At 53.2% G+C, this 26,799-nt stretch overlaps 2 protein-coding genes across 10 annotated transcripts in view; both read left to right on the top strand.

Moving 5' to 3' along the window:
• STARD10 (StAR related lipid transfer domain containing 10) overlaps positions 1-19,272 on the top strand; it is a 34,461-nt gene extending 15,189 nt beyond the window's left edge. For 4 of the 5 annotated variants that reach the window (XM_005216178.5, XM_024975229.2, XM_059874690.1 and 1 more), the window contains exons 3-7: positions 15,157-15,304; positions 15,915-16,018; positions 16,658-16,775; positions 18,549-18,601; positions 18,849-19,269. In XM_005216178.5, the coding sequence (XP_005216235.1) occupies positions 15,157-15,304; positions 15,915-16,018; positions 16,658-16,775; positions 18,549-18,601; positions 18,849-19,094 (669 nt within the window). In that variant the 3' untranslated portion in view covers positions 19,095-19,269. Of the gene's footprint in view, positions 1-15,156; positions 15,305-15,914; positions 16,019-16,657; positions 16,776-18,548; positions 18,602-18,848 lie in introns of all 5 variants that reach the window. The other variant, NM_001192379.1, reaches the window with a different exon arrangement.
• A 1,692-nt stretch (positions 19,273-20,964) lies between these two features.
• Positions 20,965-26,799, top strand: part of ARAP1 (ArfGAP with RhoGAP domain, ankyrin repeat and PH domain 1) — a 61,723-nt gene continuing 55,888 nt past the window's right edge. For 4 of the 5 annotated variants that reach the window (XM_024975866.2, XM_024975862.2, XM_024975863.2 and 1 more), the window contains exon 1: positions 20,965-21,090. The gene's annotated coding sequence lies outside the window, so the exon portion shown is untranslated. Of the gene's footprint in view, positions 21,091-21,135; positions 21,298-26,799 lie in introns of those variants that run through there. The other variant, XM_024975865.2, reaches the window with a different exon arrangement.

Below are 26,799 nucleotides of genomic sequence, written 5' to 3'. Positions count from 1 at the left end.
GCCTTGGCTGGAGCAGGGGTATGAAGTCTCCTGGGGGAGCATGGCTGAGAACCTGAGGTTCCTCTTGCCACAGGAAGCTGAGCAGTGGGGACCTATCTCTTCTGACTTCCTGTCCTACGACTGCTCCTCTTCCCCTTTGGAGAAAGCTTGGTGACCCTCTCTGACCTGTCTCACTGTCCACCTGCTTCCATACCACAGCCTCCTGGGTTCCAAGCTCTTAGGCTAGTGCTCAGCCCTGTCCTCTCTCAGCACCTCTTTTTCTTCCCCTGTGAAATTTGGGATCATCTCAGGGATCTCCAAGGACCCTTCTTACTCTTAATGGTCTATGGGACTCAAAAGGGTCATGGGGATGGTGGAGACAGTCACAGGGCCAGGGATTTTCTTCATGTCTTTCCACTGAATCTTCACAAGTGTCTTACGAACTCCATTGAACAGATGTGGAAGCTGAGGTTCAGGGCAGGAATTCACTTGTGCAGTCAAACAGCTTGAAGGCGGCTGAGGCAGGATCAGAACCCAGGTCCTTGAGACTCCAAGGCCAGGATAACTTCAGTGTCTCGGGCCTGCTCATTAGCACCACTGGGCCCTTCGATCTCCTGGACCCTGTCGCTCAGAACCCACCCCTCTCTCCTGCCTTAGTTCTCCCTGTGCTGTGTCATTGTGAGAGGGCACCCTGGAGGGGTCCCAGCCAAGCAAGAGCCCAGTCCTTACTGTGTAACCTCGGGGTTCACTTTACCTTTCTGGGTCAGTCTTCTTATCTGTGGTGGCAGAGGCAGGTTTTAGGGGTTTGGATTGGTGAGCTCAAGTTTAGGCTGGGCTTCTGCCCCCTCGGGGGCTCAGTTTCCCTATTTCTCTAGAAAGATGCTGGGCAGGTGGTTTGTAGAGCCTGGCCTTAGGCCATGGTGAGGGTGTCTGCAGTACTGGACACAGGGTAAGGATGGAGAGCTAAAGCCTTGCTGGTCTGTGCTGTCTGAGAGGTCCCCAGATGGGGCTTCCGAGTCCAGGCTGAGGTCCTGATAACCCCTGGCCTGGATTCCTGGATGGTTCTAGCTCTGACTTGGTGTTGGGGGCAGCTGGAGGAAGTTGTCCAGACCTGTCCTTAAGAAACAGGGCTCCCAGAGAGCTGCCCCCCAAAGTCGGGGTCTGGATCTTCAGGTGGAAGAAATCAGAGACAGGAAAGGTCAGAGCTGGCTGGAGGCTTTAGGGAGGTATTCCTGGAGGTCCTTCCTACAGGGGGAGAGAACAGGGTTCAGGGTCCTGGCCATGTGGCCTTGGGCAGATTGCTGCCCCTGCCCCAGCTTTAGCTTCCTCATCTGTCACATGCGAGCAGCTGTGCTGGCCTGCCTATCTTTGGGCCCTTCATTCAGGTTGGAGACAAAGAGGGAAATCAGGATGCTGGAACAGACACTTGTCACAGGAGCTGCAGAGACCTGGAGGGGGCCTCTGAGCCATCCCTGGAGACCAGGGAAGGCTTCTCAGAGGAGGAATGCTCAGGTGATCGGTTTGGAATTGGGTTGAGAATGAGGAGTACAGGTTTGACAGCACTGGGAACATTTCATACAAAGGAAGAGCTATGTAAAGGCCCCCGAGGAAGGAAACAGGGCAATGTTAGAACTGCAGGTGGTGTATTGTGGGGTTTGGAACTCAGAGGGGTGGAGGGGATTAGACAACTAGATCAAGGCTCTTGAATTTGGGTCCCGAAGGTTCTAGGCTACTGGGGAGGGTTTTAGACAAGGTGGGTGGTAGGAGGAAGATGCCGCTCTATTTGTCTGCACAGACATGCCAAGGCCTGCACTAAAGTAGGGCCTGTGGGGAGTGGAGCACGGGATTGCCTCCAGAAAGATTTAGGAGGGATAAGGGACAACATGGTGGTTACAGCATAACTCTTGTGCAGGCTGGGATGTGAGATAGGATAAACTGTGCAGCCCCCGGGAGCAAGGAGCTGGTGTGGGGGGGTGCCTTCAGTCAGTCCACACTGGGCGCAGAAGAGCCCTCAGGCCCACAGGCTGGCTCTGTGCCTCCACGACCAGCTCCCCAGCCTCTGGCTTTTAAACTTTAACGAACCCCAGCTCAGTTTCCAGCCGAGAGTCTTTAAAGTTTCAGGAGATGAGAGAAAGGAGGCAGTCCTGGACACAGATGGGTTTTCTTTCTTCCCCTGTGTCTCTGTGCCTGGTAGAGGCACCTGGAGCCAGGGCTGTGGGTGCCATGACCCCAGAGGCCTGGCACTCTTTAGGGATCTTGGACCTCAGCTGGACCTCTCCAGTCTGTTAATGAGGGACCAGCAACCACCAATGGAGTTAGAGACTCTATTCCCTCCCTGCTCTCTTACCTTTACCCCTTACCTGGGCAGGTGAGCATCACCCCCACCCGCCCCCTCAACAGGTTGAGAGGAAAGGTGCTCAGACCAGGCACTGGGCTTGAGGTGCCTGGGCCCCCGTGCTTCACTTTGTCTTCTCAAGCATATTTGGTCTGGCCTCAATGCTCCAGGACCCCTGGAGCTGCAGAAACACAGGCCGTGGAGGAAAGTATCAGGCCCAGAACTTAGTGGTGGGTCCCACACCAAATACAGACCCCTCTCACTTGTCGTTAAAGAGAGGCTGGGCAGGTGGCACTGGGCAGCTGGAGCTGTTCTCTGGGGCTTTAGTATAACAACTGCCTCCCTATCTCTCAGCCTGGCTCCCCAAAGGCAGCTGCTTGTTGCTTCCGACCTGTGTCTAGAATCCTTCTGTCTTGGGGCAGTTGAACAATGCCTGCAAGTTTTCCTCCTCCATGGGAAGTAGGGGTAAATCCCACCTTTGGTGTCCTCTGCATCGCCTGGGCCATTTAATCTCATTCTTTGAGTTTCCTGTCATCTAACCCTGGCTTTCTGAGAATCCCCTCCAGCCTCTCCTTGATGCCCCCTTCCTAGTTTTGGACTCTTCTAGATTGCCTTGGGCCTGGTACTGGACCAGAGAAGTGTTAAGTCTGAAGGCAGAGGCCTGACAACCAGAGCAGATGGAGTTCCCTTGTGTGTCTCCATTCATTCAACATACTATATGGTGAACATACTATACACCAAGTATATCCAGGAATTCAGTGGCAAACCAAACAGATCAGACCCTGTTGTCATGAGTTTACATCCTGAGGGGGAGACAAGCATAAGATACCAGATGGTGTTTGTGTGTTATGAAGACAGGATGATGTGATGGGAGTTGTCTGGCCTTCTATATTTGGGCCTTGTGTGTGTGGAGCTGGACTGAGGGTGCCTGTGTGTATGATCTGGTCCTTGGTTGGGTAGACTGTGAGCCCCTCAGGGGCAGGGCTCCTGATAAGGGTCATTCAATCCATATTGAATGTGTGTGTGTGTCTGTACATGCACCTGAGGTTGCGTGTGTCTGTGCCTCTGAGTGTGAGACTGTGTGTGTTTCTGTGTCTGGCATTACTCTGTGTGTGTGAGTCACACCCCCTCACTGCAGCAGAGTTGTCTCTGATCCAATTATGTCTCCTCAGCTGTCTCCCAGCGGCTTCCGCCCCCCCAGCTCAGCTCTGGCTCTGCCTCGGTCTTCCCCTGCCTGCTTCCCTGCAGCCTCCTGTCTTTGCCTCTGGGCCTGGCTCTGGGTCTCCAAGTCTCCCGTTAGGGTGACTCTATCCCTGTCTGTGATGGTTACTACCTCTGCCTGTATGTCTCTACTTGCCCTTTTCTCCCCCCCACCTTTTTTTTTTCCTGTCTCAGTCATTTATTTGTTCAGCAAACCTCTTCTCATGCCTCCACCCACTCTACCAGCCTCTGTGCTGGTGCTTGGGGTCTGGGGATGGATCACACCTGAGTCCTGCTCTGAAGTCCTAGTGGGGAGACTGATGGAGATGGTGACAGCCTTCCGTGACTCCTCAGGCCAAGGGAGATGTGGGTGACAGCATGGTGGAGGGCAGTAGTATCTGGGTAAGACCTGGGGGGCCCAACAGCAGTTAGGTGGCAGGCTGAGCAGGTCTTGGTGGGTGCGGACTCAGGGTGAGGAAGGAGAGGAGGCTGAGCCAGAGTGGGGAGGACGTTTTAGGGTTTGATCTTGAAGTCCGGGAGAAGCAGCAGAGGCTTTCAGGCTGGGCAGTGCCATCATCACTGGGTTTTATTTTTTATTTTATTTGGCTGTGCCACATGGCTTGTGGGATCTTAGTTCCCTGACCAGGGATCGAGCCTAGGGCCTTAGCAGTGAAAGCACAGAGTCCTAACCCACTGGACCACCAGGGAATTCCCATCACTGGGTTTTAGAAGCTCCTGGCCGCAGGTGACAGCTCGACCTGGAAGTCAGGAAACCAGTGTTGAAGGTGCGGCTGCAGTGTGGTCCAAGCAAGGATGGTCAGGCCTGCCTGAGTCTGGCAAAGGGAGGTTGTTGGGAAGGTCATGGCCAAGCGGAATCCCAGGTTCCAGGCGCAGGAGGGGAGCAGAGGCGGGTGGGCATTGGGGTTGGGTAATACAGCAAAAGTGAACATGGTCAGGGTGAGCTTTGTGGGCTGTGCAGGGGGTGGTGCCCAGGAAGCTGTTGAAGATGCAGTCCAGAGCTTGCTAGAGAGCTCTGGGCGCGGGAGGCTGCTAGCGGCCCCTGAAGCCCTGGGAAGTGTTTATCCAGTTTGTCTCTGTCTGCTTGTCTGTGTGTCGGCCCTGGCCCCTGTCTTGTCTCACTCATCTCCCCAACGGTCTTTATTTTCTTGCAGGCCCACCCACTCTGTTCTTTCCCAGGCCTCCCTCCTCTGTCAGGCTCCCCCACCTCCCCCAGGGCTGGAACAAAGTGGCAGGAGCTCCAGACCAGGAGGTCAGCTTCTCAGAGGTCAGAGCAGGGTGTGCCTCAGAGGAGGCCTGGGGGGCAGGGGTGAGGGTCCAGGGAGGCTGCTGGAGACTAGGGGGAGGGCAGGGGGATGGAGCCACAGTAGGGCTGAGTCACTCAGCCCTGGTGGAGAGCAGCAGAGGGCCCTAGCTCGGCCTGCCTGAGCAGCCTCTGGGAGCTGTGTTTCGGATAGACATGCAGTACCACCTCCCACCAGTCTCAGGAGGGCCACACTTTCATAGAGATGGGTTGAGGTTGTCTGGTGCCAGATGCTCTTCCCTTCAGAAGAGGCTTGTCTAGTCATTTTGCAGATGAGAACTCTGAGCCAGAAGCTGGGGAAAGGAAACCCTGTGAGGGGCCCACACCAAACCTGCTGCATGCTTCCAGCTCCCCTCACTGTAGGCTGCCTCCATAGCCCAGTCCCTAGCGGGGATCCCCTGGGACAGGCCTTATCTGGCCAAGTGCTGGCCCACCTGGGATTCCTTGAGTCCTTGACAGAGCAGAGCCTAAATCTTAAAGAACAACTTTAGCAGTCGACTTTGGGTCACACTGGGCTCCTGAATGGTTCTTCACTTTTCTCAGCCACCATTTACAAGTGGGCCTAATCTTCCCTCCTCCTGGGTAGTTGAGAGGATGGAATTAGGAGAATTTGCAAGGCCCCAGCACAGCACCGGGCATAGAGCTGGCACGCTGTTAACGTTTGCTGAATGGATGAATGAATGAACAGTCTGAGGTGCCCAAGGGACAGCTCCATTTCCTCCCGCTTCCATCCTTCTTCACTCGGGTTACCTTGTGGAACCGCATGAGCTCTGTCCTTCCCCCAGCCAGTCCAGGCCCTTTCCAGTCCAGCAGCTCTACCAGGAGCCTCTTCCCTATCCTTACACGAGGGTGCCATCTGCTATACATCCTATAAGATCCTGCTTCAGGGTGCCCCTCCCTGTACCTGTGTACCCCTACTTTTCTCTGTCCCTGCCCTGAGCCCCCAGGGCATGTGCCTGTGTCCTGGCTGAGAATGGAAGGACTCTGAGTCCCCTCTGGCTCCACTCTCAGCATGGCTGTACTACACAGAGCATTTCCAAGGCAGCTCAGCATCATCCTGGGCAACGTCAGGCCCATCTCAGCTGAATCCAGGCTCCCAGGTCCAGGGAACAAGGCCCTTGGGATTCTGGACCAACGCTATTAACCTAGAGAAAAAATATATAGTTTCTTTATCTTGTATAAACTCTATTGTACCGACAATAACAAGAACCCCAAAGTGAGGCACAGCCAGCCTCAATTCCTGAGTAAAACTTTTCCCTGTTTCCTTCCAGCTCTCATTCGAGGATGTAGATAATTTATATACAATCGAGCCTGTGGCACAGATACAAGTTTGTGTCCTCTTTTGTTCATTTAACACTGCATCTGTGGAAATTTCTTGCATTGCTACAGAATTATTAATTCAGGAACATTACTGGCAGCTGCTGCCTGCCAGGCCTCTTCTGGGTTTGGAGGGGCCCCTGCCCCTGCCCCTGTCCAGAGGGACCCTACTGTCCTTCCTCAGCAGTGGGGCGATAATATTCAAGGTGATGAATCATTCTTAACCAGGCCCTGCTGTTGGTGGTGTTCCAGGCTGCCCTCCAATATATTCTGCTAATTACAAATGCAATATTACTGTCATGAATATTGTAACAGAACTTTTTTTCTTATTTTGTATTATCCCACCCCCACCCCCCAAGTAAAATTTTCAGTTCCTAGAGGTTCAGAAACTGAGTTAAGAGATACATTTTTATGATTTTAAAAATATTTGCCAAATTGATTTTTAGAATAGTGGAACCAGCTTTTGCTGTCACCAACTGGGTAACAGTTTTACCATATCCTCATGGGCAGTGGGTATTTTGTATATTTTTGCTAATTTACTCAGGGTAAATTGATGTTTCAGTACAGATTTAATTTACCCTTTTTTAAAATCAGAGTTATTAAAGGTCTTACAGAAAGTCCCAGAACCTCCCTTAACTAGTCTCTGCCCCCTCTCCCCACTTACACTCCATTTTATAAGAGGATGAGGGTAGAAGTAGAAATCAGCCTCACATGCCACAGAGAGTTTGATGAGCGTCCAGGAGGTCTTCACAACGACCCTTCCTTCTTTCTCCACAGAGCACTGAGGGCCACCAGTCGTGGCCCAGAGCTCTAAAAGTCGAGAAGCTCACACGGGCTTGGCATCTTTGGTGGCTCACCTGTCCCTCTTTCCATTCAGGCAATGTTTCTTTACTAAACTACGCCAGGCACTGGGGACACCGAGACGAACAAGGGGCCAAGATTAATCAGTGCATCACAGCGCTGCTGATGAAGGGAGCCAGTGGGCGGAGGAGCAGGCCCCAAGACCAACCTGCAGAGTGCAGGGACAGGGTGGGCTGCGTGGGCAGGGCACAGCCAGGCTCAAGTGTGAGGACAACATAGCGAAAAACCAGCGAGTGGCCGTCTTGGGAAAGCAGGCCTCAGCGGACCTCTCTCCTCCTGCACACCTCCACCTCTGCTTCCCTGGTCCCTTGTGTCAGTGCCCTGGGGCTGCTCTTGAGATTTGGGGCGGCCATGAGAAGGCCTCACGGTCTCCATTCTGAGGCCCCAGAAACCCAGAGGCAAGGGCGGGTGCTCTAGCAGCTGGGCTTCATGTTGGCCCTGTGGGGCCTCTGGGAGGGGCAGTGGAAGGCCCCGAAGCCAGCGAGCAGGCGGTGAGCGGCCCCGGGGAGGAGGACTGGGAGCAGAAACAGCCAAGGCAGAGGGGCTGCTAGCACGGAGCCTCTCCTGTGCCGTGTGCCCTGGGCCAGTCTCTGCGTCCTTCAGCACCTGGACTGACACGGTGAGGGCAGTGCCTGGTGGTGGGCTGTGAGGGTGGAACCTGTGGGCTTGGGTAGGGTCCTCCCACCCTCTCCCTGTCCATCCAGCCTGTGGAGGGATCTGGGGTATTCTTGTTGTTTTCAGCTTTCTTCCTATTCCTTTATCCTGCCTTTTGGTGTTAGCAGGCAGGGCCTGCAAAGTCAGGGAAAACTGTGGGGGCCTAAGGCTGGAGGCAGGGCAGCTGCCACCGGGGGCTTGGTGTGTAAGTCTCCTTTAATCCTCACAGCTTTACTCTGAGGGGAGGATTATCCCTGTTTGACAGATGAAGATACTGGGACTCAGAACTGAAGTCCTTTGCCCAGGCCAAGGCCACACAGGAGGCAGTGGCAGGGCAGAGGCCTGTCTGACCAGACAGCCTGGAATTGCTGTGAGTGTGAGCCTGGGAGGGAAATGCAATGCTCCAGTCTTCTCAGAGGAGACTTCCAAGTGCAGAGCTCCAGGGCTGGGCTTCAGAAAAAGCATGGCCCTGCCTTTCAGCCCAGTGAGAGCCGAGGATGGAGTCAGGAATTTGGTTCAGGGGAAGAATCGCTGAGCTTTGCCCTCCTTGGTCAGCAAGTCCTTCTGAATACAGTGAGCACTTCATAATAACCACCAATTAACTAAGGCAGTTTCCAGTTGCCAGCATGTTTGCTTTTGCTGGCTCAGTCCTGCCTCTTGAGGAGGGGAGCATAAAGTCCTGATGCTTTCGGGTCGGGCTCCCCAGGCTCTGGTTTGCTCCACCACTGTTAGCTTTGTGGCTGTGGTCGGTCATTGTACCTCTCTGAGCCTCACTTTCTCCATCAGTAAAATGGGGTTTGATAATATCCATCAGAGTGTTGGGAGGGTAAGAGACAGTGTCTGCACAGGATGCACCTTGGCACCCTTGACAGCTGACAGAGGTGGTCTGACCTAAATTTCAGCCCCTGTGGGGTCCACGGTCTGGTGCTGCCGTCTCCTTTGTGGGATAATGAACTGGTGATTTGGAGCACTCGATAGTGGTTGTTGAGCTCTATTACTTGGGGCTGTGATTGATTTGATAGTTAGTGCTCCACCCTGGTCAGGAGTGCTGCTTCTGTGTTTAATATGGTTCTTTTGGGAGAGGCTTATGTGCTTAATAGTTGTTCTTCAACAAAACTGCTCAAATGCAACACGGTGGGAAGTCAGCACAGCCTGAGGGAGGTTTCGGAGCCCAAAGGACTGCTTCCCCTTCTCTGGGCCTCAGCTCCCCTGGTGGTAAACTGAAGAGGAATAGTGGAAGAGGTTATCTCTGGAGTTCCCAGGACTCTGGGATAATCTGTATGCCCATCTATTCCACAGGCAAGCATATTGGAGACCTGCTGTGTGAGGTCTCAGTGTCTGAGCCAGACTGGGATCCATTTGCCCACGTCTCAGTTTCCTTGTTCCTGCCCTGGCCATTGACCCTCAAGGTCACACCACGGCCCCGTGGACATGACCTGACTTCTTTTCTTCTGTCTTTGGTCAGCCATCTCCCTGGGTCCTGGGAGATACTGCAGTCCCTCCCCCCTACACTTCCCTCCTCTACTGGACCATCTGCCAGAGAAGCACAGGGCAAGAGGTGGGAGAGAGGAGGAGAGGAGAGTGAGACACCGGGATGGCCCTGGATCTTGCTCTGTACTGATTTATTCAAGCCTCCAGGCCTTTGCACCCACCAGTCTTGCTGCTGGAAATGCCCTCTCTCCTCTTTCAGCAATTCAGCTCTGTTTAGGTTCAGTTGCCCTCTGATCCCACAGTTCCCATACCCCCTGCCAAGTTCATTCTCCACTGGGGTTTTATGTCCCCGTCTCTCCCACTTGCCACTTGATGGGCCCTCTTTGGGGCAAGGCCCACGTGTGGTTTACTTACCCATCCCTGCTGCCCAGTTGTAGGCCTGGCATGCAGCAGAATACTCCAGAAGGTAGTGAATGGATGGATGGAAGGGCAGGGCCAGGTGAGGCCAGAGAGCACCTGGGGCCCAGAATATAAAGAGATGCATGCACGTGTCTGTGGTCCTGGCCTTATGGAAGGGTGCCTGGCTGCTTGTGGAAGCCTGCTTAAGTAATAACAGCTACTGGTTTGGGGGATCTCCCACGTGCCAGGCATATTACATACGTTGAAATGAAAGTGTCAGTTGCTCAGTTGTGTCCGACTCTCTGCAACCCCATGGACTGTAGCCTGCTGGTCTCCTTTGTCCATGAAATTCTGTGGGAAAGAATACTGGAAAGCAAATGGTTGCCATTTGCTTCTCCAGGGGATCTTCCCAACCCAGGGCTTGAACCCTGGTCTCCTGCATCGCAGATAGATTCTCTACTGTTTGAGCTACCAGGGAGCTCATTTTTGTCTCATATATTATCTCATTTAATTTGACCACAACATCCCCATGAGGTAGGTATTTTTATTATCCCCATTTTTCATACAAGGCAACAAAGACTCAAACGAACTAAATCTCATGCCTAAGGAGAGGAGTAGAAATTGGAACCTGGGATTACCAGACTCAAAGTGTGCAGGTGTCACCCTGATGGCCTTCCTTGCTTGTCCATTCCCTCTGACCGTGGTTCTGTGGGGGTTCTGGGCAATCTCAATTTTCTACATCAAGGAGTCTGGTGGAGTGTAGCGGGTACAGAGTCTAAAAATTTCTCTGGTGTCACCTGCTCCCTCTGGGCCTCAGTTTTCTCAGCTGTAAAATGATTGCATGTGAGACTTCCTGCAGTAAACCAGGCCGTAAGAGCTTTGCAGCCAAGCATGGCTTGCTCCCTGGCTGAGCAGCTCTGGCACTGCCTCCGGTTCAGTTATGGTTTCCAGGAGGAGCTCCCAGGTGTCCAGCCAAAGTGACTGACTTGCCCAGGGCCCACTGGCTATGGATTCTGGTCACAGCCCTGCCCACCAGGTGCTCTCTGATGACTCACCTCTGCCCCCACCCAGCCCTCCAGAAGCCTCTTAGAATTACTTTGCCCATGTGGCGGCTGCAGCTGCACACAGGAACGACGCTGGATGTAACTGACCTCTCTTGGCTCAGCCCTGCAGCCTCCTGGGGGCTGTGGAAAGAGGCAGGCCCAGAGCCAGGCTGGTCACCTGGACTGCCTCAGTCTCCTTACCTGCAGTGCCACCACCGCAGCCTGGGTTCTCACCTTCCCAGCAGGCCCCGCAGCCGACCTTCCTCCCGAGGAACGTACCATGAGCATGGGAAACTTTTGAAGTTTCCTTCTTTATCTTAAAGATAAAATATCACACAGACTTTATGCTCAGCTTGGTGCCTGTTCTGTCTTGTGCTCTGCGTGCTCCTCCCGCTGCCTGCTGTCTCAGAGCGAGGCCCCAGGTCCTGAACGACAGCAGTCCAGAGGGACAAGAGGGCCTCTCTCAGTGTGCACCCAGCCGTGGGCGCAGCAGGCCCTGGGGGCACTGAGGCTGGCCTGAGGGAGGAGGACTTCCCGGGTGGATGCTAACCTACAAAGCACAATTCTGTTGTCACTCCCTCTTCATACACTCACAGCCTGAGACTACACGTTTGAGGACTTGCAAAGCCAAACCAGCTTCCAAACTTGGTTTAGAGAAGTTCTGGTTTCCTGAGAAGTCACACGTGAGTGCTCCTTGAGGGTTAAGAGTATCGGAAGATCCGGTTTTTAAGTTTTGCTGCTTTCTTGCTCTATGATTTGGGCAGGTTGCTTCCTCTCCTGAGCCTCGGCTTTCTGTTTCGCAGCACAGTGGAGAAGTTGGGGGTGAAGGGTGGGTGTGTGTGTTGACCATCCGGTGCAGCACCTGGACCTGTGTGTCGCCACACAGCGGACACTTGCCTGGGTGCTCCTGAGGATGCAGATGCAGCCTCTGCCATCTTCTCCATCGCATCCCTCTCATCGCTCTGTTTACTCACTCATTTATTCACTCACTTGTGTTCCATTCGTCTCTCCTAGTCTGATATAGTTCCTGAGTCTTTCCTTGACTTTCGTGACCCTTAGAGGCCAGATATTTTGTAAAAGCCCCTCATGTAGGGTTTGTCCGGTCCTCCTCATGATGAGATTTAGATCATGCATCTTTCATTGCATTCTGCCAGGAAGCATCTGAGTCGCAACTTGCCCTGTCACTAATGACGTTCCCTTTGATTACTTGATTAAGGTGGTATCTGCCAGGCAAAGTGAAGTTACTGATTTGATGGGAAGGTACTTTGAAACTCTGCAAATACCCTATTCCTCATTAAACATTCAATGTATTTATTTATTCATACCTATATATACTTTGGTTTCCTATTTTAATCAGTGGAATATAATCTGTTACTATCATTATTTACCTTAATACATGAGTTGGCCCAGCTTTCGCCCATGGTAGGGGACCAACTGTCTTAGTTTGCCTGGGACTGAGCAGTTTCCTGGGATAAGAACTTTCAGTGCTAAACTGGCAAACCCTGATGAGTTGCTTATGGAACCAGTGGGGAGCCCTTCACACCTGCTCCTGTGTCTGCTAGGCAAGGTCCCTATCATTTTGTGAATACACTGTCTTTACTCTCTGGCACAGTAAGACGTTGCAGGCTCCTCCTGTACGTACTCCCACCCAGTCCCAGGATCACACATTTCTCCAACAAGACCTGGAAGCAGGACCTTTTGAGTATTAGGCTGCAGCACACCCTGGGCACTGGAGCAGATGGAGCTCATTCAGCTGGCCTACAGGCCACTCTGTCCTCTCTGTCGCGGCCTCTTGCTGGACGCCTACTTTACACACTGAGCTTCTCTGGAAGCCTGATGCCCCGCGTCTCACCCCACACAGCTGACCACCTCCTCTATGTCCCCTTGGATGGTCTGGGCACCTCCCCATTTCCACACTAGTCTCCTCTCTCAACTGGAAGCCTCTGAAGGACAGGCCTCAGATTCATCTCTGACTCTTCTGTGCTCTGCACGGAGCTGAAGCTGGTGAAGTGACTGAATCTAGTCATACCTTCTTGTGGAGTAGAAAAGCAGACAGAGGGTGGGGAAGGAGTGAGTCTTTTCAGTATGAAGCTGTTCTTCAATTTCAGTTTTCTTTTTTTTCCCCTTATTTATTTATTTGGCTGTGCTGGGTCTTAGTCGTGGCATGCCGGCTCTTCCGTCTTCATTTTGGCACGTGGGATCTAGTTCCTTGACCAGGGATCAAACCGAGGCCCCTCTGCATTGGGAGCACAGATTCTTAACCCCTGGACCACCAGGGAAGTCCCAAACTTCAGTGTTCATGACTAAAATGAGGCCTCACCTCAAAGTGATAGTGTGTAGAAAGCACTTAGGATAGTACCTGGCAGGTGGTGAGCACACCTCTCAGGATCTCTGGGGAATCTTTTTATATAATTTTTTTTCATTATTGAAGAGGCAGTGCTATATATTTTAGAAAATTAGAAATATAGACAGCAAAAAGAAAATAAAACTATCATATGCTCATCATTTAGAGATTGCCGCTGTTAATACCTTAGCTTCCCAGGCCTTTTCTGTGCATAGATTTCCACCCCCACCCCTGACCCCCAAAATGGGATTATATCATGCATCCATTCTGTAACTTGCTTTTTCTTCAGGCAGCAGTATCCACAATTTTGTTTCAGTAAATTTTCAGCACATCTAATTAATACTCAGATCATGTTCACATTTCTCCAGTTGTCCCAAATGTGTCCTTTCTGCTGTTGTGTCCAAGCCAGTATGCAATCCAGGACTGCACTTTCTATCTGGTTATTTGTCCTATAAATCTCAGTCCCTTCTTTATGACATCGACGTGTAGATGCTGCACCAGCAGCCCTGCAGAATGTCTCATCATCTGGCTTTGTCTTGTATTCTTGTGGTGACACTTAACTTGTTCCTCTGTCCATTGTATTTTTGTTAAGTGAGGCATATCCAGGGCTTGGTGAGCTCACTGGTGCCTAGAATGCTCAATGGGTAGTGTCCTTCCTTGTCCTTTCATCACCATTAGTGGGGCCAAGGCCTAACAAGATTAGGGGGAAGGCGATGTGACCCCTCCCTCATATGGTTGCATGTATTTACTTTTTAGTAGAAAGTAGTATGTCTAACGGAGAAGGCAATGGCACCCCACTCCAGTACTCCTGCCTGGAAAATCCCATGGACAGAGGAGCCTGGTAGGCTGCAGTCCATGAGGTCGCTGAGTTGGACACGACTGAGCGACTTCACTTTCACTTTTCACTTTCATGCACTGGAGAAGGAAATGGCAACCCACTCCAGTGTTCTTGCCTGGAGAATCCCAGGGACAGAGGAGCCTAGTAGGAGGCCGTCTATGGGGTTGCACAGAGTCGGACACGACTGAAGCAACTCAGCAGCAGGAGCAGCAACAGCAGCAGTATGTCTAAACACCCAGTTCTCGGAAACTTTTTTAAGCTACACAATAGAATTCATCCATTTGCCGAGGGGAACTTGATCCTGGGGTTTGGGCTTTCGGGTGAAAAGAAAAATCACAGAACAGGATATAGACTGAGTTTCATCTTGCCGAGTGTAAATCTAATGAAACCTGGTTCTGTTTTTATTTGCTTTCTGGACGTGTGATCTAGGTGAAGTCCCAGCTTTTTTTTTTTACTTTTTGGCCACACCCTGTGGCATGTGGGATCTTAGTTCCCCACCAGGGATAGAATTCGTGCCCCTTGTACTGGAAGGTGGAGTCTTAACCACTGGACCACCAGGGAAGTCCCAACCCCAGCTTTGCTGCTTATCAACTGGGTGACTGTGAGCAAGTTCCTTAACCTTTCTGAGCCTTAAGTGCCTCTTTGGATTTCTTATCTGGCAGAGTTATTGTGTGGGTTAAATTTTTTTTTTTTTTTTTAAGGTTTCCTCTGCTCTTTTCTCTCTAGCTGGAAAGCTCTTTGAGAACAAGGCTAATAAGTAATAAGAATTCAAAGATGTTTGTTGGGGGAATTCCTTGGTGGTCCAGTGGTGAGGACTCTGTGTTCCACTGAAGTGGGGGCATGGGTTTGACCTGTGGTAGGGGAACTAAGATCCCACATACCGCATGATGGGGTCAAAAACAAAACAAAAAGATGGTGTAAAAAAAGAAAGGAGGGCAAATGGTATGGCCAGTGATAAGTACCATGGGGGAAAGACATCCATTTAGGCATTCATTCATTCATGCTTTCATTTAACATGTACTCATGCCAGGCCCTGTACTGAATCGACTGAGCCTCTGCCCATGAAATTCAGGGGCCTGGAGAGCACAGATAAAGAGGAGGAGAGCACAGTGTATAGGAGTCCAGAAGGTTGGCTGGGTAATTCAGGAAGACTTCCTGGAGGAGGAGACCGGGACGAATGGGGAGGTTGGGTGGGGGCTGAGATGGGGGAGATAGTGTCTAGATGCAGAGGCTAACTTTGTCTGGCACACGTGGCTTCTGGGAGGGCTGGATGGGGCTCATGGCAAGAGGTGAGTCCATGTTGGCTTCAGAGGTCTCTGTTCCTCCCTGTCCTCCTTCTCCTCCTACCCCCGCCCCCTTTGCCTGCATGCCTTCCTATCCTGATTAGCGCTTTGAGCCCTGTGTGACCCTGACAACCCATGTGTCTATCTGCAGTGTCGGATGGAGTGCCGCGATGTGCCAGCAGAGACACTCTACGATGTCCTACATGACATTGAATACCGCAAGAAGTGGGACAGCAACGTCATTGAAACTTTCGACATTGCTCGCTTGACAGTCAACGCTGATGTGGGCTATTATTCTTGTGAGCAGATGCAAGCACACCAATCCCAGCCCCCTCCACCTCTACCCAGGCCTCCAGCCCAGCCTCTTCCTACCTGCTTCCCTCCTCACAGTCACTCCCGGGGCCAGGCTGCTCAGAGACCTGAGTGTAGAGATGTAGGGCTGCCTTCCCTGAATCCTTGTCCGCTCCCATATACTTGAGCATATAGAAACGAGTACTTACAAACACACATACACTCCCATGTTCATGCATGCACATTCCAGACAAACACACTTGCACGGAGTCATGTATAAAACCCACAGCCACATGCCACCTACTCACCCACCTACCCACACTTCAGGGAGACACAATAATACCACTGTTTTCTCCTACACTCACATTCACATACACAAACTGATCAGGCCAGCAAGGTAAGGGCTCTGTGAGGTGGTGAGGAGCAGGGGAAGCTGGATGCAGGAAGGGAGAGGGGCTGTTCTGTCTCCTTCCTAGCTCCAGAAATTAGGTCTGGGGTCCCTGTTTACATCAGGGGGAGTCGGCAGTTAACCAAGCATCCCTGTGTCTCTGGGCTTTGCCACCCCCTTTCAGGCAGGCAGGCTAGTAGTCTGGCTGAACTGTCCCTTGCCCTCCACAGGGAGGTGTCCAAAGCCCCTGAAGAATCGTGATGTCATCACCCTCCGTTCCTGGCTGCCCATGGGCACTGATTACATCATTATGAACTACTCAGTCAAACATCCTGTGAGTCAACCTGCCTTCCCTGCTGGGTGGGCAGGGGAAGGTACCAGGTAGGGCTAGGCCAGCAGGCCTAGCCCAGGGAGAGGCCCCTGGCTGCCACCAAGACTTCCCTGTGACTTCAGTCCAGACACAAAGCCTCCTATCCCTGTTTCCTACCTACACAGTGAGAATAATGGCTCGTCTCCCTGCTGGGGCTTTTAAGCAGACGAGTGTGGACCATCACTCTGGACAAGTGGGTGGGAGGGGCTGGCTGGGAAAAAGGGAACAGGAGTGAGAGGTAGGGTCCCCTGGCCCTCCCTGAGGCTGTGTTTTGATTTCCATGGCAGGCAGGACAGGCAAGTGCAGGTGGCCTGGGAAAGGATGAGTGTGTGTATGTGTGTGTGTGTGTGTATGCACACACCCATGTGTGTACTTATAAACCCTCACCCCAGACTGGGGTCTTTCTGGAGGGGAACAGAGGAAATTTAGAGGGATAATGATGACCTAGTCTGACTCCTCTCTTTCTTCTTACCCTGATATCAGGCCTGGCCTGGAGTCAATGCCAGGGCATGTGAACCAATTCTGTGTGTGTATTTAGTACTCACAAAGACACCACCTTTTCCCACACCTTGAGTCTCACCTCCCTGTGCCTTCCATCCCCAGAAATACCCACCTCGGAAAGACTTGGTCCGAGCTGTGTCCATCCAGACGGGCTACCTCATCCAGAGCACGGGGCCCAAGAGCTGCGTCATCACCTACCTGGCCCAGGTGGACCCCAAAGGTGAGGGCTTGGCCCTGGAATCCCATCATGGGATCCTTCCCTATACCACGGCGATGGGACTTGATCTAGTTGATCTACTGGGATCCAGAAGGGCCTCTGTTAAGAGGGGTTTTGTATTTTGGGGCATCTGTACCCAAAACATTCTTTGAGCCAAAGTTTGAGACTTTATAGTGTTTTGAAAAGCAAGGATCAAGGTGGTAGTCACTGCCCCAAGATGAAGCTTACAGCTCTCTTCCTGGGCTCCTATGCCCCCATGCTCTGACTTGCTCCCCTCTCACTGGCTACTCCCCCTCTGTCTTGTTGGCTTCTATCCTGGAGGTCTGGGTTTCCCAGACCCCAGTCCTTTTTCCCTTGGGAGGGCTCAGCCACTCCCCAGGCTTCTGTGGCTAGGTGACCACATATCTCTCTGCTGAGATCCAGGTCCCGGTGGCCATTGGCCTCCTCAATGTGTCCCTCAGGATGTCTCTTAGGACCTGAGGCTCGATGTGTCCAATGCTGAACTGTCTCCCTCCCTAACTTGTCCCTTCTCCTGAGTCTCTTCCCTCTAGTCACTCATGCCCAAAACATGGTGGTTGTGGGGGGTCCCCTCATGTCAGCTCCCAAATCGTTAATTAGTATTGATTCTACCTCCTAAATAGCTCCTGAATCTGTCATTTCTTTCCACACTCAGCCACCCTGTCTGTCCATACAGATTTTTTCCAAAGGACTTATTTCCTTGTGACTCTCTTCTGCTTAAAATCCTTTTGTGGTTTTTCTATTGTCCTCACAGTGAAGTCTAAGCCCCCCTCCCTAGGTTTCCCAGTCCCTTCTCAGAGCTATACCTTCCTACTTGTCTAAGCAACCCTTTCCCTCAGCCTAAAACACCTCTCTGCCCTTACTTATCCCTCCAGGGCTGCTTCACCTCCTCTATCCCTGATACCCAGAGGAGCTGCTGGCTCCCTGCCCTGTGGGCCCATCCCCCTCTAGCAGAGCACTTGGCACACTGTCGGGCTCCCCCAGACAGTGAGTTCCTCTCTGGGTCCCCAGGGCTGGTCCAGGGTGGGTGTCACTGAGTGACTGTGGAGTGAGTGAGGGAATGAATGAATGACTAGAGGAGGGGTAGGCTCTTGAGCATCTTTGCCTGGGTATCCCCCCAGCATCACTGAGGGTCCACTGGCCCAGGCCCAGAGCTCCCCAGCACCTCACTGAGTGAGTTTTTTGGGTGTCAGAGGCAGAGCAGACACTTGGGGATGAGGCGGGTGGAGAATCGGGCCACGGATTCCAGGTCAGGCCAGGCTGAAGAGGTCATGCAGCAGGGGGCTTAAAAGGATAGGCAGAGCAGGGGATGAGCATCAGGGCCATTCAAGATAGTGGGACTGGGTATGAGAAAAGGGGGGTAAGTGTGAGTTGAGGGGAGGCAGCAGGCAGAAGCTTGATTGGCAGGATTTTAACTCATGTGTGGCCTGTGATCACCTTGGACCCTGTGGTCTTCCTTCATGCAGCCCTTGGACTCAGCAGAGGGCAGAGGCAGTCGGGTGGTAGAGGTGGAGGGTGGTAGAGGTGGAGAGTTGAGCCTGAGGACCTTGGTCTGAGGTGGAAAGAGGGAGTGAAGTCGATGACATCTTACAGGACTTGCCTCACTCTGCCCCCTCCCTATGGAGAAGAGTGTGTTCTACCTGGAAACCCCAGGTTGGAGTAAGGGAGCTGGTGTGTGTGTTTGTGGGGGGCTGGATCCTTGAATCCCTACGGCTGCTGCTTCCTTTTTCTTCTCACTACCCTTTCCTGCCCTCATAGGCTCCTTACCCAAATGGGTGGTGAATAAATCTTCTCAGTTCCTGGCTCCCAAGGTGAGTGACCATGGGACTTGGCGGGTGTGGAGGTTTCGGGGAGAGCGTTCTGGGATACAGGGATGGAGTCCGGGAATGGGAGTCAGGGGGCGGGGCCAGGGCTGAGGGGCGGGGTTACGAAACCCGAGCAGGAGTCAGGATCCTGGGAACAGCGGTCTGAGCCGCTGGAGGGCGTGGGAGCGGGCGTGGTGAAGGCCTAGTCCCGCTCCCAGCTCACCCCTTATCCGGCGGTACAACCGGTCCTCAGGCCATGAAGAAGATGTACAAGGCGTGCGTCAAATACCCTGAGTGGAAGCAGAAGCATCAACCACACTTCAAACCGTGGCTACACCCGGAGCAGAGCTCGTTGCCCAGCCTGGCGCTGTCGGAGCTGTCGGTGCAACATGCGGACTCGCTGGAGAACATCGACGAGAGCGCGGTGGCAGAGAGCCGGGAGGATCGCACAGGCAGCGCCGGCGGCGAGGGCAGCGATGACGACACTTCGCTCACCTGAGCGCTGCACCATGGCAGGGACGGCGATACGACGGGGCGGAGCCCAGAGGCGGCGGATCCTCCCCCGCTTTCTCCTCTCTCCCACCTCCTGCGCCTCCTGGGGACGCTGGGCTCGGGCCCAGGCTGGCGCTGCGGCCTGGCTGGACACAGCCCCAATAAATGATCCCACAGCCTCATCTGGCTCATCACTGTGCCTCCTTCCCACTTGCTCGGGGCACGGGCACCGCCCTCGGTCCCTTTGTTCTACAGTTCATTTTGTTAATTTTATTACTGATCACGGGCTTTTGCTCCTTTAGACATCCCCTCGTTTCTCCATGTGAAGCGGGGGTGGTTGTCAACCCTCCTGTCCGTGGTGTGTTCATTCATTAGTTTACTCTTCATTCATCCACCTGTCCTTGTTGTGTGTTCATCCTGCTATTCACTCAGGCTCTTAGGCTAACTTTCACTGCTCTAAGAGAAGAAGCAGGTCTGGTCAGGGTCAGAGAATGGGGTTCTATTGTAAGACCTGCAGCCTAAGACTCCCTGGGTCCAACCTATGGGCTGGGGGTCTGACACGTGCCTGTTGTGACAGAAGGAGGGGCAGAGAGCACCTTGGCTCTCAGACCACAGGGCTGTAGGCCCAGAGCTTAGGTTGGGGCAGCATTCTCTGGAGGAAGTTTGGGGGTTGAGGGGAATGTCATCAGACTCCAGTGTAGTGAAGGGACCAGGCCCTGTGAATTGAGTTCTTTCTACTTCAGGCCTGTGCTAACAGAAAAGGTGGGGCCTCCAACCCCTTGCCAAGATGCCAGTTCCCTGGTCCTGTGTTCCCCACAGCAGCTTTGAAGTCTAGAGGGATGCTTGGGCCTCTCCTTTTCTCTGTAGCCCACAGGTGCCCTCTGCTGCTTGAGGGTCACCTCTGCTCTCAGGTCTGGAGGAGGGCCCTGTGCTCCACCCCTCTCCAGTGTTTAAGTTCTCCCCAAGGTCTGGCCCTCCACGCTCCCGGGAAACAACCTACCTTTGCCTTGTCAGGAAGACACTTGGAGTCCACTTTTTCTTGGAAGGGCAGGGTGAATATCCAGTAGGGGTAGGCAGGAGATTCTGTAACTCACTAAGACTTGGCTGGTTTACCCAATACTGGCTTTGTAACTTTGGGCAAGCCCTGGAGCTTCTTTGGAGTCTCGTTTCCTAATCTATAACCTGGGGTAATAGTTTTTACCTTCAGGCAGATTGAGACAGAAGAAATAAGTTGCCCAGCCCTGGGCTTGGCATGTAGTAGGTGCTCAAATTAATGACACCCAATCTCAGCCCTGGACACAGGACCTGGGAATGCCTGTCAAACCCCAGACCCTCATCTGCTGTGTATGCGGGTAGGATGAGTGGAAATCTCCCATTCTCTAGGCCGGGGAAGCTGCCTGGCCGCCGGGATCTCAGGCTGCAGCCTTTAACCAAGGGATCCTTGGACACTCTGACTTGCATCTTCCCCACCATCTTGCTCCTGAGAGATGTGGGCCCAGGGACAGAAGTAGGATATTCTCGAAGAATGAAGTGGGTAAGGACTTCTGGAGGAAGAGGTCGGGAACTTGGGTTTTCCAGCTTCCCACTGCCCCTTACCGCTCTGGGGGTGGGGCGGTTTGTGACTTGTCCCTCCCAGGGAGAGGGGTGGCAGGAGGCGGAGAGGCTCAGGAGGAGATGGGAGACTCAGAGGGCGGGGATAGGGGAGGCAGACCTCAGCTTCAGGAGACGTAGACGGATCTGTGAGCAGCGAGATGGACAGGGGAGACGCACAGATCAACGTGTCCCCAAGGCCGGCGAACTCCAGGACCGTGACTGGGCGTGGCCGGGAAGGGGGCGGGTCCTTGCCCCCTTCCCCGCCTTCCCCTCCCCGGGGCGTCACGTGGGGCGGGCGGAAGCGCCCGGCAGGGTGGGCGCGCCCGGCCTGCGGCCGCGAGTTGACTACAACGGTGCAGTTGGTGGCGCCGGGGCCCCGGCTACGCGCGTGGAGTCTTGGATCAGAACAGGTCAGTACGGCAGCCAGGGCTTCCCTGTCCGCCGCCCCTTGGCCAGGTGTGGCCCGGAGTTTCCCCATTCCGCGGAAGGGAAAGCCGAGGCTGCGCGGCAACTCTGCGCCCGGCACCTACTTCCGCGGGAGTTTCTCTAGGTCACGTCTTCTGACTGGCGGCGGGGATGCAGTCGCCTCCTGAGGATATGCGGTCGGACCAGAGACGGTAGGGAGAAGGGCGAACCGGCGGGAAAGGGGGCTTCCAGCCCTTAGCCCTTTGGCGTGAAGCCTCCCAGGTTCCAGAGCTAACCCGCTTTCGGGCGCCTTGATTTTTTCATCTGTGAAATGAAGGCTCCCACTTCGTTGACTGCGGAGACCCTTACAGGTCTGCTGGTTCATATGACCTTATGCACTGGACCTGGGGCTCTAGTGATCTTGGGCAGACGACTTCCGGTCTTTGCGCCCCAATTCCCCATCAGTAAATGGGGGCATGGCCTCCCAAGAGCCCCTACTTGGCCCAGTTGCTGGAAAAAGGAGGTGTGTGTGTTCACTGAACGGGGTCAAGCCGGGAGTGGGTTATTGGGACTGGAGGAAGCAAACTCTGAATGCGGTCTGAGGGTGTGTGGTGGGTGTCTGGTCCCAGATCTCCAGGGCCGATTTTTAGTGCTGGGGAGCTCTGGTCGGCATCTGGTATATGCACCCCACTCCCCCAAGGCTCCTGTCCTGGGGAGCCTGCTTTGATCCCCAGGTTTGGTGGCGGGAGCGCTATAGGGTTGGACAGATGTACGGAGGTACTCAGGGAAGGATTTGACTGTGCAGCAAGGTCCAGACAGAGACACCCAGAATACCTGTGCTCAGAGAGCAGTGTGTCTAGGCTGGGAGAGACCTCCCAGCAAGCTCATTACAGGGTAGAAGGAGCCCAGCAGCGTCCAAATACAGGTGCAGACAGGTACTGGGGTGGAATCAGACACTGAGACTCTTGGAGGCTCAGAGAGGAGATGATTGGAATTGGCCTTGGCAGTTAAGTGGTAATTCACAAGGATAAGGACTCTCAGAGGAAGGCAAAGCTTGTGCAAAGGCAGGAACTTGCGTGGTGTGTTTGAGGAATGACAAAGAGATGGAAGTGGCTGGAATGGGTGGCAGAGGTAGGGTGTAGAGAGAACCGGTCCCCCCAGACCCATGGTTGGCTGAGGATGGTCCAGACCCTGCCTTGGAGATCCCCTCTCCCCGTTTGCTGCTTGCTCACTGGAGTAGGGCAGGAGGGGATGTTCCCAGGCAAGAGTCCTAACAACTGTGAAGTGGAAGTGGACAGATTTCTCCCAGGCTTCGTTGGGGCATTCAGGCCTCCCCAGTCAACCCTAGCCTCACCCCCACCATCTCTCGGACTCCAGTCATGCCTTTCCACGTGTCAAGCCTCAGCTGTTTGTGCAGGTTGCTTGTCTTCTCCACTACCCGTCTGCCCCCCGCCCCCTCCCGCCTGGGGAAGTTTTCTCCCCATCAAACCTCCTGGATCTCCTTGGAACTCTGTGATAAAGGGGACTGCAGAGCCCAGGACTGACTGGGACCTGGGACAGTCTCTGTGCAGCCACCAAACTCTGTGTGACTCTGCACATTCCCAGACTTCTCCATTTCCCTGTCTGCAGGGTTGAGTAATAAGACCTGGTTCCAAGCTCCAAAGAGAGAGACTGCTGGAGCAAGATTTGAGCCTGTCTGAGTCTAAATCCACCCCCACACCTCCACCAAGAGTGTTTGGGAGAATACTCACTGACCCACAAGGAGAACACTCACCCCCAGGGAGAACCTGGGGGGAAGGAGTCACTTCAGAGGGGTAAGGGGCCTCTGAGAGTCCAAGGGGCTAGGTGTGGACTAGCTTAGTACAAAGCCCTAGGAGAGAAGGGAGTCCCCTCCACTCTCCAGGGGCCCTTTCCCTTCCCCACCCCACTCTTCCTTTGGCTGAGCTCAAAGCCAGCCAGCTGATGCTCAAACAAGTGGCCTCTGTTCCTAGGATAGGGGGAGGGGAGGCAGGCCCTGGGCTGCAGGCCCGTCTGTCCAGCACTGACCCTGGCCCCCCGCCCTTCACTCTGGATCTTAACCCTTGGGAACCTGGGGTGGGTACTGGGCTGCTTGTAGGCGGGTACCTCTTGCCCACCAGCTGTCCTCTCCACCCCACTTTAGGGTTCCCAGGGTTCTGTTGCTGAAGGAGTGGGTGCAGTAGGACATGAATTGGAAATGGAGAAGCAAGGACGGAATGGAGATGGGAAGGAGGCCACGGACAGTTAGGAATCACTTGGCCCAGAAGCTTTTTTCATAGATAAGGAGACCGAGGTCAGGGGCCAGAGATCAGACCAGGATCACACAGCAAGCCCTGGGCTGAGGTGGGGCGGGAGGGGGTGTCCAAAGTGACCCAACTTCTCGTCTGGGCCCTCTTGGGGAGAGGAAAGGGAAATGGAGAGAGCTCTACTTGATTTGAATACCTACCGTGTGCCTGACACCGCAAATTTGTTACTTTATTTAACTTGACATCATTCCGTGAGACAAGGGTCATCTTCTAGTAACATAGAGGAAGAAACAGCCTCAGAGAGAGCTGAGTAATAGCTTCAGTGAGAATGACCTCGGCAAAGCACACAGCACCTCTGTGGGCACTATTACATATGTTAACTGGTTTCGTCCTCCCAACAAGCTAAGAAGTCAAGTACCGTTCTACAGATAAAGAAACTGAGGCACAGAGACGTTAGATAACTTGCCCAAGATCACAGCAAATAAGTGGTAGAGGCAGGGTCAGGACCCAGGCGTTGGTTTGCCTCTTGTGATCTGATTTCCCCTCCCCCAGCCTGACATCACTCCTTGAGCTCACTCCTTGAGCTCCATCCAGGGTTCCTCTCAGTGAGGGGCTTTCTCCTGGGTAGTGGCCAACGCAGCCTCTAGCACAGAGTGTGACCCCAGCCAAGCAGACCTGGCCCTCCCTTAGGAGCAGAATCCAGTCCCTCCCTTAGGAGCAGAATCCAGTTCCTTGGGCTGCCCCTGTCCCACGTCTCAGTCAGGCTGGACTCTTTTCCCCCTCCACAGCCCCGTGTGGCGGGGCATTTCTTGTTTCAGGAAGAGATTCTGCACCAAGGATTTGAACAGCTGGAGGATATGAGGAGGCCGTCAGAGATTCCCTACAAGTACATTCCCAACAAAGTTCGGGGACTTAACACCAATACCCCAGCCCTGATCAGAGAGGACATCTTGTCCACTTAGACTCCCCCTCACCCCACTGTCAGGCCCCCTGACCTGTAGATTCTAACCAGGGTTCTGGAGAGGACAGTCCCAGCCCCTGAAGGCAGATGACCCCAGGTTCAGGGAAGGCCAGAGGTGGAGGGAGGGAGGGCAGTGCATAGCTGGTCTTCCACGTGACCTTCCTGTGGAATTTCTCGCTGTCTCATCCTTTAGAACATAGTTCAGAAGGGGAAGAAAGATTCTGTCCCATAAACAGGACGTCTGTCCCAGACCATTGGGACAGTCAGAGTTGCTGGGAGGAGGTGTGGAGTTAAGTGACCAATTCAATAACAAAATTATTTTTTGATAGTAATACTAGTAGCAGTAGCTACTGTTTCTTGGAAGCTTATTATGTTTCAATCACCATGCTAAACATTTTATGTAGTGATTTCATTTAATCCTCAGCAATAGTTTTATGGATTAGGCACTGTTCCCATTTTACAAATGAAGAAACTGAGGCCTTGAGAAGTTATGTAATTTTCCTGAGATCGTTTATTATATGGAAGAGCTGGGAGTCTGAATTTCTGAAACTTCACAGTGAGAACCCTGAGCACTAGGAGATACTGCAGGCAGACAAGAGCCAAACCCCATCCTTCCCTGGAAACTCCTGGTTGGGGAGGCAGGCAGGGACTAGAGGGCCGCCCGGGCAGGTGACTTTCCTGGTGATGTGCTGTGGGAATGGGATGCCAGCTTGCAGGCTGTACTAGGTGCCGTCGCCCTAGGATGAGGGAACTCCTGCTCACTGCTCTTGTCCCGTCCAGTTTGGACAGTGGTTCTCCTATATAAACTGGACAGGAAAGGGCAGTGGTTGAGTACAGTGGTTCTCCTTTTTACTGATGAGAAAACTGAAGTCAGTAGATGTTAAGTGATGTGCCTAGAATCTTTCAGCTGAGGAAAGGGAGAACTGGGACTCGGAGGCACTCCACCTCTCCGCCTAGTCAGGGCCTTCTGGGCCTCTGAAGCTCTGAGCTTCCTTCAAGTACTGCTCACCTGCCTTGTCACAGAGTCCAAGTCTTCCTCTCTGACCAAACCAGTGTCAATGGAAAAAATAGTCACAACCTAGCAGTTGAGAGTTCTGTTTTATTTCGTGGCAATTTTTAGGACTTCAGGCCTCAGAAACAGCATCTCCAGTGACCCCGAGAGACCTATTCCCAGGAGTCTGGGGGAGGAGTCACGGAAGCTTGCTGCAAGGGGCAGGTAGTTTGAACATCAAAAGATTATTGTTAATTAAGGAGAATCAGATATCTCAAATTAAGGAATTTAGCGCTTTTCTGTGTATGGGAACATGCAAGGAAATACTTCATTTCACACCGGAATGGATTCCTATCAAGGTACCTGGGGCCTGGTACCTGCGGGATATCTGAGACTGAATGAACAAACCTGGGGAACGTGGTTCCAGAGCTAAGAGGCCGAGAAGCAGAGACCAGCTGTGGTCAAGAGTGTGATGCCCATGGCCAGTGGGATCTAGAGGAGAATTCAGGGATCAGAGAGCACACCTGCCCCACCCTGGGAGGAGGATGTGGCAAAATCTTCCTCCTCCTCATTGTTGTGAGGACAAGCAGGACCCTGACCTCTCACAGCTACCCCTCTGTCCCTATTTTCAGGGCAGGGAATCTGAGGTCACACCTGGAATCTCAGCTGCCCAGGGCCTTTGGCAGAGCCTAGCCCTCCTTCCCAGCGCTGCCCTCCCTCCTGGCCAGGCCAGTGCTGGGGTGGGTCAGACTGAAGGACAGGGGAGCAGGAACCGGGCTGACTATGTACCAGTGCAGATTGTCCCCTCTCCCAGGTGCCTGGGTCTCCTCTGTGGCCTTCGCTCCCCCCGCTGGGGGCACTGTCCTGCCTTTGGGCATCCCCTTCTCTCCTTCCCTCCCCTCCTTCTTTTTCCCACCATAATGCTGGGCCAGGGCTCTGCCTGTAGTCAGGCCTAGAGTCAGGTGCTTGGCCGGTCTGTCCCTGGCCTCTGGTTCAGTGAGAGACCTTTGGCTGGTCATGGACTCAACTTTCCTGGAACTTCAGGGAAGGAGCAAGAAGCAACAGCACCGTTTTAAAAATATCTGTATTTATAGAAATATGCTAAGATATGGCAACCCAAATATCTCCTGTTGATTTATGAATATGATCAATAGGAGCTGCTATAGAACAGAAGAAAAGGTAAATCCTTAAAATACTCAATTCTAAAAAAAAAAAGCAGTACCTGGGACTTCCCAGGCTCCCAGGTTCAGACAGCTCAGGACAGAAACCAAACAGCACAGACAGGGGGTTGGGGTGGGCTTCTCCATTCCTGCACTCCCTCTCCCCACATTGGGCAGCTGGGATTTTAGGAGTCTTGAGATTGTAGGCATTGGGATTCAGGGGTTTTATGTGTTGGTGATCCCAGCTTCCAGTTTTCTTAGATTGGAGAGTCCAAGAGTCTACAGAGCCTCGAGATGGGCTGAGTGGATCCTGAGTTGAGGCTAAGCCCTGTGCCACA

The sequence above is a fragment of the Bos taurus genome, chromosome 15, assembly GCF_002263795.3.
Source record: "Bos taurus isolate L1 Dominette 01449 registration number 42190680 breed Hereford chromosome 15, ARS-UCD2.0, whole genome shotgun sequence".
In the NCBI taxonomy this organism is placed as follows: domain Eukaryota; kingdom Metazoa; phylum Chordata; class Mammalia; order Artiodactyla; family Bovidae; genus Bos; species Bos taurus.
This window is presented reverse-complemented; position numbering and strand designations above follow the sequence as displayed.